The sequence below is a fragment of the Helianthus annuus genome, chromosome 7, assembly GCF_002127325.2.
Source record: "Helianthus annuus cultivar XRQ/B chromosome 7, HanXRQr2.0-SUNRISE, whole genome shotgun sequence".
NCBI classification, from domain to species: domain Eukaryota; kingdom Viridiplantae; phylum Streptophyta; class Magnoliopsida; order Asterales; family Asteraceae; genus Helianthus; species Helianthus annuus.
The window spans coordinates 88,917,097-88,927,268 of record NC_035439.2 but is presented as its reverse complement, the minus strand read 5'-3'; the positions used below and the strand labels follow the sequence as shown (position 1 = coordinate 88,927,268).

Here is a 10,172-nt window from a genome sequence, read left to right as displayed (position 1 = left end):
AGTAAACTATGAAACAGTAACACATAGCTTAACAATTGCAAGATGTAAGAATAATTTTTTTTTTTCTATTGGGACACATTGCCTTCACTTCACACACTTACTTTTTTAGTGACACTGTCAGTATAATATGACAGTAAAAAACTATGAAACACATAGCTTGGCCTTCACTTCACACACTTACTTTTTTAGGGACAGTATAATATGACAGTAAAAAACTATGAAACACATAGCTTGGCCTTCACTTCACACACTTACTTTTTTAGTGACAGTATAATACAGTATAATACGACAGTAAAAAACTATGAAACACATAGCTTAACAATTGCAAGCTGTAAGAATAATTTTTCTTTTTCTATTGGGACACATGGCCTTCACTTGCCCACACACTTACTTTTTTATTTACAATTTTTATTGTTTTTATCTTTATCTTTATATTTAAATTTTACATATATATTCTTTTTCTTTAATAACTTTTAAGATACAACGTTTTCGTATATTCCAAATATATTGTTGATAAATGCTTATTACTCTCTACATTTCGATATAAATTTTATTCAAAACTTATCCCGTCTATGTTTCAACATAAAGGTAAAGAGCGATAACTGGGGCATGCAATAGAGGTGTATGGCATTCCAAAAGTAAAACATTTGAGCTAAGAGACCATGCAGACTTGTGATGATGCACTGTGGAACAAGGGTTAGTAATAATCCTCTGCGATGCAAGGTTGTATTATGTTTCTTTCATGTAGCATCCCATGACATTCATATTGTTGATTTTTTATTTGTTAAACCAAATTAAAAGGCCATTAACACATAAATATTTTAAGTTGTAAGAAAGCCCTTGATGTGTTCTCAGCATTAAAACAGATAAAGTCATGTTAACTAAGATGCTAAACTTTACTAAGCTAATACTTATGGCCCACAAAATAAAGGATAAAAACAGAGGAAAATGATAAACTAGAGTTGCAAGACGGTCGTGCCGAGTGAGTTTGAATGGGTCTAAACGGGACAGGCAAGCTGGCCGCTAAGACCTCACTCAGTCACTCTCCGCTAAAAATACTAGAAAAATCGTAATAAATGAATGAGTTCGTTATGATTAAAAAAGGCAATATTATTACACTTATAACCACATTTTACGAGATAAACAGTTTAGGGCTTTACATAGATATCCTGTTGATTTCTAAATCTGTAGCATTCTATCTCATGCATATGGTATGATATATTTGAAATTGACCCATTATGACCTGACCTGCCCATTTTTGCCAGGCTAAGAGAAAACAATTAAATAAGGGCAAAGATATATAATCTGAACGATAAGTAAGCAAGCAAAAGCTCCCAATATATGGATTAGTCTAGACATCATTGTCATGATTCAAATTCAAAACCATCACTACATACGTAAATATTAAAAAGCATATTACTTATAAATGTTTCAAGTCGAATTTGTCAAAATCAACTGATAGACTCCTGCATCCGACGCATCACAAAATCTCCAAACCTGCAGAGCTTTGATCGCATGCTTCTTCTGTTTGGATATTAACATGTGAGGTAAAGAATGTACATAAAAAATAAGTAACTAGTATGTGTACCTTCTTCCTTTATGAAGCTAATTGCTTTTTCTTCACGAGGTAATGGCTCGGGCAATAACATCAAGCCTCTAAACTGGCTATGTGCTTTGGAAGAGTAAGGCGACACAATCTGAATCAGTGTATGGCCTTGATTTTCTTGTTCAAGTAGCTTCTCGTACGTAAACTAAAGAAAAAAAATAAAAAAATAGAAAAAAGCCAATATTTCTAAGCAACTGCTGCGTGCAAACAAAATCTAAACAATGTTGAAACTCAATAAAAGATAGGGGTGTAAACAAGCCCTGAGGCTCGAGAGCTACTCGTGATCGGCTCGATTAAAAGCTCGAACGAGCCGAGCCTTAACGAGCCCGAGCTCGAGCCTAAAATAGAGCTCGTTTTGTTATCGAGCCCGAGCTCGAGCCTGAAATACAAAGCTTGTTTAGGCTCGCGAGCCCAAACGAGCCCATATAAAATTTTAATTTTTTTATATATAATATATTAATAATGATCATAACATTATTGAGCCGAGCTAGAGCCGAGCTTTGGCTCGTTTAAGCGATGTTGAAGTGAGCTCGAGCCGAGCTTTTAGCTCATTTAAGGTTGTTCTCAAAATAGTTCGAGCCGAATCGAGCCGAGCTCGAGCTTTGTGTTTTACTCGCGAGCCGAGCTCGAGCTGAAAGAAGTAGGCTCGAACCGAGCCGAGCTCGAGCTCGAGCTTCATAAAAACCTAACGAGCCGAGGCTCGTTTACACCCCTAATAAAAGATAATCAGAGAGAGCACATATAACTCTTTACCTTGACAAGAGCACTTTGTTCTTCAAAGTCAGTTAAAGAAAACGCTTCAAAATTAGTTAAAGAAAAGGATGATCTTAGGGTTAGAGATCGAGGACGGAAACAACAAAGTACTGCATCCACAAAAGCCGCATGATCTGATGATTCGTTATCCACAAAATGTAGCTCAATATGCTCGAGTTCGTAAGGTGGCAACTCAATCTCCTTTATCTTTTCTAACACTATGAACTTCTGCAAAACAAATGGAAGGAATATACAGCTTTGTGTTGGGGTTGTTTTATATAATTATTCATGACAAAGTAATACATAAACGGTTTGATCAAAGAAACACACCTCTCTCAAGCAAATATACAAGTTCAAAGCTTTGAATCCATTTTTCTTGCTTAAAAAGAGCCTCAACTTCTGGAGCCAGAGAGCATCTATAGAGCCATCTGGATAGCATCGCATACATGCTTTCAAATGGGGTAAATCCCTTATCCCAAGGCAAGAATACTGGCCAACATCAGAGTAAACAAATAAACCCAAATTTGGGGTACTAAACTCAATTTCTTCCAAATCAAATTCTGAATTTAACTCCAATGCCCTCAACGAATGACTTGACAACTTCAGATTGTTGTCTTTAAAACTACATAAAGCCAAATATTTAAGGACGGGGAAGTCGGATAAAAAGTTGGTAAGACGCTTCAGATTTTTGCCTTCGTAAGACAGTGATGCTAGTTTTTTGCATGAAGCCAAGTTCAATTGCGGTGGCCCTCTTTCATCCACGCCTGCTACATAAAGACTAGATAGATTTGGAGCATCAATATCAATTATCTCAACTGCAGTGTCAGAAATACCAACTGTTTGAAGATTTTGGTGTCCATAAACACAAAATCTTATGAAACCATGACAATAACTAATCTCAAATTGTTGTAGAAGAGGGCAACCACTGGTGATATACTTGATCACTTCATCATCTATACGGACGGATTCGAGTTCCAAATAAATCAAAGACTTCAACTTGACCGCATCAAGCATCAAGGAAGAAGGCAACTTACAGCCATATATGGTCAAGGATTTCAGCACAGGAACAGATAAGAGTATGTTAGGCAAACGGTAGTTCGGCATAGAAATCAACAACTCCTTGACGCCATTTTTAAGAAGTAATATAAGGCATCTGTTAACAATGCCTAGTTCTTCAGACTTGCGGATGTTCGCCCAAAGCGTGAGCTTGTGTGCAGTGAGATTTTGGTTGCAAAATCTAGAGGTGGTATACTCAACATACTTGAAAAAACTTTCTCTAGATTTAAATTTATAAATAGTGAAATCTAAAATGGGGAAAGAAGCGGTTAAGTGAAACCAGGTCTTGGACAAGACACTCATTCGAACAAGGTCTATAGGAGGGCCATCGGATGTATCAAAACAAGAGAGAATGTGATGAGCAATGAAATCAGGAAGCTGTGAAATGCGATCCATATCTCCAAGCCTACAAAACGGAAGATATAAAATTTACGTGTACATTAACATTAACATTTGGGGATAGAATAATGAGTCTATAACACAAACCGTGTACGCACTAACCTTTTGAATCAACTATGCATTTGGGACGGATAAAAGAGAGTACGCACTAACCTTTTGAACAGCAGGAAATCGAGAGTCAAACACAAGGAGATGAAGAAGAAGACGACTCAATTTTCAACTTTAATTTTCGCACAGCAGAAGTAGAGACCGACGGACGGAAGGGTTAGGGTTTTCAGCACAAACACAACAAAGGAGCACGAGAATATGAAAAGGGTTGAATGCTTCGATGAAATACACAGAAAATGATACAAGTATATATACAAGAGAAACCCTAACTACCTACTAGCTATACAAGGAATGTATCAATGAGGAATATATGTAATAGAGTATAGTGAATACAAAATATTCTGCTGAGAATATATGGTTGACTAATAGGCCCCCTCAGTCACAGCGGTAGTGTTACGAACACACAGACTCGACTTGAATCTGTTGAATAGTTGTTTAGGGAGACCCTTGGTGAAAATGTCTGCGTACTGGTAATCAGCTGGAATGTGTAGAACTCTTATGTCACCCATACGCACCTTGTCACGAACAAAATGAATATCAATCTCAACATGTTTGGTTCGTTGATGCTGTACCGGATTACCAGACAAATACACGGCTGATACGTTATCACAAAAGACGATGGTGGCTTCACGTGTAGGTATGTGTAGTTCAAGAAGTAGGATGCGGATCCAGCTTGTTTCAGTTATCGTGTTTGCGACACCTCTATATTCAGCTTCAACACTCGAGCGGGAGACAGTGTGTTGACGTTTGGACGATCAGGATACGAGATTGTCTCCCATAAAAACACAAAAACATGAAGTGGAACGTCTCGAGTCTGGGCAACCCCCCCCCCCCAGTCCGCATCTGAATAGGTGGTTAGTAGGGCTGTAAACGAACCGAACATTCAACGAACAGTTCGTGAACCGTTCGGCGGGAAGTTCGTTTATGTTCGTTCGATTAGCTTAACGAATGAACACAAACAAAAAATTTCGTTCGGTTAGCTTAGCGAACGAACACGAACACAGGTCTCGTTCATTCGACTGCGTTCGTGAACGTTCAGTAATATGTTCGTTTGATTATATTAAAAAATAATAAATAATAAACCTTTTTATCTAAACATATTGAAAACTTGAAACCCTAAGTTAGCTAAAATTTGGACATTGTAAGACATTTTTAGGGATAACTATGTCTAAGTTAGTTAAACTTTATTCATCATTTGGTGGTGTGGTAGATTTCTTGTGTTTTGATTTATCATTTGATGGTTGTATTTAACTACTTATATTCAATGTTTAAGGATAACAATGTTTTCATTTTTTTATTTTCAAGTTAAATGTTCGTTTGCGTTCATTTTTATTTGCTTGCGTTCGAGACCAGTGTTCACGAACTGTTCGTGAACAATTGAATTTTCTTAACAAACGAACACGAACATAAACTTATTATTGGTATGCGTTCGTGAACAGTTCACGAACATATTAATTTCCTTAACGAATGAACACGAACATGACCTTGTTCGTGTTCGTTCAGTTCGTTTACAGCCCTAGTGGTTAGTTTCAAAGACTTGGAGGGTTTTATATGAAGAGCATGATCAGCCGTGCCTTTTAAATATCGTAGAATCTGTTTCAAATATTGAAAGTGAGGCTCGCGGGGTGCATGCATGAATAAACACACCTGTTGTACCACATAAGATATGTCGGGCTGGGTAAAAAGTAAAGTATTGTAAGGCGCCGGTCAGGCTTCTGTAAAGAGTACCGTCAGACAAGGGTGTACCTGCATGTGCACTTAATTTTGAATCAGTGTCACATAGGGTGTAGCATGGGTTGCATGTGGACATGTTTGCTCGTTCAAGGATGTCTCGAACATAAGAACCTTGTGAAAGAAATAAGCCATCTCGGTTTCGTGTTACTTGAATGCCCAAGAAATGATGAAGGTGGCCTAAGTCTGTCATCACAAACTCTGTTGACAAAGACGTAATAATATCTTGAAGCAAGTTGTCATCAGAGGCAGTTAGTATGATGTCATCAACATAGAGTAATAAATATGCCATGCGTGATCCTTTGTGGTAGACAAAAAGAGAGTCGTCACACGACGTACTACGAAAACCGCATTGTGTAATGAAAGTGGCAAACCTGCGATACCAAGCCCGTGGAGCTTGTTTAAGGCCGTATAGGGATTTGCATAGCCGGCAAACAAAAGACGGATGTAGTTTGTCGACAAACCCAGGTGGTTGAAACATGTAAACCGTTTCATTCAAGTCACCGTGTAGAAATGCATTTTTGACATCGAGTTGGTGAATTGGCCAAGCACGTGAAAGGGTAATGCTAAGTACAGTCCGAATGGTAGTGGGTTTAACTACCAGATTAAAGGTATCGAAACAATCCACGCCAACCTGTTGAGATTTACCATTAACGACAAGGCGGGCTTTGTACCTTTGTAAAGTTCCATTTGCATGAAATTTGTGGCGATAAAGCCACATGCAACGGATGATATGTGCATTATGCGGTCGTGGAACTAACTCCCACGTGTTATTTTCCATTAAGGCTCTATATTCATCATTCATAGCCTCTTGCCAATGTGGATCGGTTAGAGCGGTGAGGTGTGATTTAGCGATATTAGAAATTGTAGGTGAGGTGGAGGTGTGGAGATTGATGGGGTGTTTTGGCTTGGTGATCCCGGCTTTTAGGCAGGTGGTCATGTGATGGGTCGGTGGTTATAGTGGCGGAGGTGGCAAGGGAGGCGATAAGGGAGCGGACGAATTATGTATGGGTGGTGGAGGAGTCGATTGTGTGTCGAAGTTCGGTTGAGCAGAGGGCGGGTTCTAATCGGGCTGGGTGCGTGACGTATGAGGTGGATGTGCATGGGAAGGTGATGTAGGAGATGAGGTGGGGAAAGTAGGTAGGTTAGTGGGCACGATGGGGACAAAAGGATGTGGATAAGGCTGAGGATGGGCAGGACCATGAAATGTATTAGGATGAGTGAAGATAGTAGTGGACAGGTCTTGTTCAAGGGGAGAATATCACGTATGGTTTGTGATTGAGAGAAGGGGAAGGTTGCCTTATCAAAAGTGACATGGCGCAAGAAAAACATTTTCCCGGTTTGAATATTTAAACATCGATATCCGTGATAATCTGCGGGATATCCAAGGAAGACGCACAAGGAGGAGCGATGAGCATGTTTATGTAGGCGAGTATAAGAATGGTTTGGGAAGCACGCACACCCGAAAACCCGTAAGTGATCGTACGTTGGGTGTCATAGATACAAGGCAGCGGTAGGAGTGTGATGGTTCAGAATTTTTGATGGAAGGATATTATGGAGGTATACAACCGTGTGGGCGGCTTCGACCCAATAGGTGGGCGGTACGGATGCATGAGTAAGTATGGATAGCATGATTTCATTTAAGTGGCGTATCATACGCTCGGATTTACCGTTTTGTTGTGAAGTATGTGGGCAGGAGAAACAAAATTGAATACCGTTGGTAGAGGCGAAATTCTTAAAGTGATGATTGTCGAATTCACCACCATTGTCACATTGGAAGGATTTGATGGGCAAATGGAATTGTGTTTTGACGTAAGCGTAGAATTTTATAAACTTGGTCACGGTTTCGAATTTATATCTGAGAGGGAAGAGCCAAGTATAATTCGTATAGTCATCAATTAAGATCATGTGTATTTATAACTGATATTTGACACAATTGGCGACGTCCACAAATCACAGTGCACAATATCAAAGGGTAAAATAGTAGTGGAATTAGATAAAATAAAAGGCAATCGTTTATGTTTCGCTAATTGACAAGAATTGCAAAACGTACGACTAGTTTTATTACATGCAATAAATTTATTTGAAGCAAGAAAATCAACAATTGAAACTCCCGGGTGGCCTAGTCGATCATGCCATGAGTCGGCAGCGGTGGTAGCAAAAACGGATGGAGCGGGAACATGAGCATGAAAGGTGACAGGGTAGAGGTGACTGTCATCACTGTTGTGACGGGTCAATATCCTCCCAGTCTTGAAGTCCTTCACAAAAAATCCAAAAGGGTTAAATTCCACAGAAACAAGATTATCACGTGTAAATTGTTTAACCGAGATAAGGTTTTTGATAAATTTAGGAGCGTACAGGACATTATTAAGGCGAAGGTTATGTTGGGAATAAGGAAAATTGATGTTTCCCAATCCAAGGATTGGCATTTTGTGACGATTGCCGACAAGTATAGATTTAATGGAATTAACAGTAGGTGAGTTAGAGCATATACCTGGGTCTGCACTTAGGTGATTGGACGCCCCGGTATCCATGTGCCATTTCGGGTCCTCCGAGTCCACAGCAAGAGCCTGAAATGCTTCACCAATGTTGTAGGATCTGCTATTCGGCTGCCATGGGCCCTGTTGCCAAGGTGTGGCCCAACCCGGTTGGGTTGGGTATGGACATGGTGGAGGAGCCTAGCCTGTAGGCGACCCATAAATGTTAGCACACCAGGGTGCAGGTCCAAAGTTATGAGAGGGAGCAGGCCCATACTGCTGAGAATTGTTCCAGGGTCCATTGCGGTTTGGGTTTGGTGTACCGTGGGCCTGAGATTGTTGCTGAGTGTTGTTGCGGTTGGGCCCCAACCCATTGTTACGGCGGTTCTGGCTTGAAAACTTGGATGCCCCACGTGGCCCGGTATCACGATGTTGAGGTTGCTAGTCATTGGCAGGAGCGGGTAGGGGTGGTTCAATGGCTGCAGCGACAATTGGTGGAGTTTCTCGAGCCAACTAACGACGTTCTTCTAGATCTAGCAGGTAAACAACTACCTCCCAAGATGGGAGTGACTGATTGAGTTGAGCGGCTACAGTGTCATACTCCAGAGGGAGTCCGCGAACAAGCTGAATGACCAAACGATTTTCGCTTACCGGGCTTTCAACATCAGACAATTGCCCAGCAATTTCCTTTAGCTTCTGGCAATCCACTTGGAGAGAAGGCATATATTTTAGAGTGAGGTTTGTGAAGGTATGTTCCAAAGCCGCAACACGGGATCCTTTGTTGTTCAAAATTTTTTTTTGAGTCGAGTCCAGGCTTCCAGCGCCGTGGATTCGGGCTCAATAATTCGAACAAGGATCTCATCCGACAAGGATCCGTAGATCCACTGTAACACGATTGCATCTATCTCCGCCCATGACTCGTAGTTTGGATCTTCTTTTGCCGGTGGCTTGGTTCCATCGATATGGTCGAGAACCTTGTAGCCACGAGCATTCAAGTGAAATAACTTTACCCATGATGAGCAAGTAACCTTGGTGCCATCCAACACACGGACTTTATGTTGAATATTGTTCACGGTGTAAACTGGATGAAGAACAACAGGTGCAGGTTTGTTTGTGTTATCCCCTTTGTCGCCCATTGTGCATACGTAGGGACGGTAATAGAAAAAATTGGGGACTGAAAAAACGGGTGAGACCGTAGCCTCACAAGAAAGTAGGGAGATAGTTAGGGTTCAGAGCAATGCTCTGATACCATGAAAAGGGTTGAATGCTTTGATGAAATACACATAATATGATACAAGTATATATACAAGAGAAACCCTAACTACCTATTAGCTATACAAGGAATGAATCAATTAGGAATATATGTAATAAAGTACAGTAAATACAGAATATTCTGCTGGGAATATATCGTTGACTAATAGAATTGACGACAGGCATATATATGTATATATATATATATATATATATATAATGTCGCGTCGGATTTAGAGAAAATGGTAGAAAGTGTGAGAACGGTGAGAACGCTTATGGATCGTCCGATCAAAACAATCTATGGACTAGATTGGCGCGGTGGCGTTTTCGTAAATAACATCAATTTTATTACGTGGACGCGCTTCATTAAGGGTAAAAAAGTCTTTTGACTTCTCTACACAAAACGTCATCTCATGAAATAAAACGCCAAACAAAAATCACACACCATTCTAACTAAAAACGCCATTAAATATAAAACGCCAAACTTAATTATAATAAAATCCCGTCTAAAAAAACCGCCAAAAAAATCCTATATATACAACATCTCAGACCTTCAGTTAAAAACACACACAAAACCCCAAATGCCATATTTAATATATACCATTCGTCTTAGAAACACCAAAAAACCCAAACATCAAATATCTTCTAAACCAAAATGTTTATTTGAAATTCAGTTTGGTTGTGTGTAAGCTTTCGCTCAATGTAATGGACAAAATCCTTAAGTAAGGATATTGTCCATTTCATTGAGTAAAATCTTATTGACTTTATCCACAACTTCCATCCAATTTATA

General features: G+C 39.8%; 2 protein-coding genes across 2 annotated transcripts; both read right to left on the bottom strand.

Moving 5' to 3' along the window:
- Positions 1 to 1,297: 1,297 nt before the first annotated feature.
- On the bottom strand, positions 1,298 to 4,127 carry LOC110910753. The gene is made up of 5 exons (XM_022155357.2): positions 3,968 to 4,127; positions 2,690 to 3,821; positions 2,360 to 2,587; positions 1,589 to 1,751; positions 1,298 to 1,524 (listed from the first exon to the last, which is right to left on the bottom strand). Exons 2-5 carry the CDS (start codon positions 3,809 to 3,811, stop codon positions 1,481 to 1,483), a joined length of 1,557 nt encoding a protein of 518 aa, XP_022011049.1. The 5' UTR covers positions 3,812 to 3,821; positions 3,968 to 4,127; the 3' UTR covers positions 1,298 to 1,480.
- A 4,788-nt stretch (positions 4,128 to 8,915) lies between these two features.
- Positions 8,916 to 9,266, bottom strand: LOC110913313. Its single transcript, XM_022158153.1, has one exon. It carries the CDS (start codon positions 9,264 to 9,266, stop codon positions 8,916 to 8,918), a length of 351 nt encoding a protein of 116 aa, XP_022013845.1.
- Positions 9,267 to 10,172: the final 906 nt, after the last annotated feature.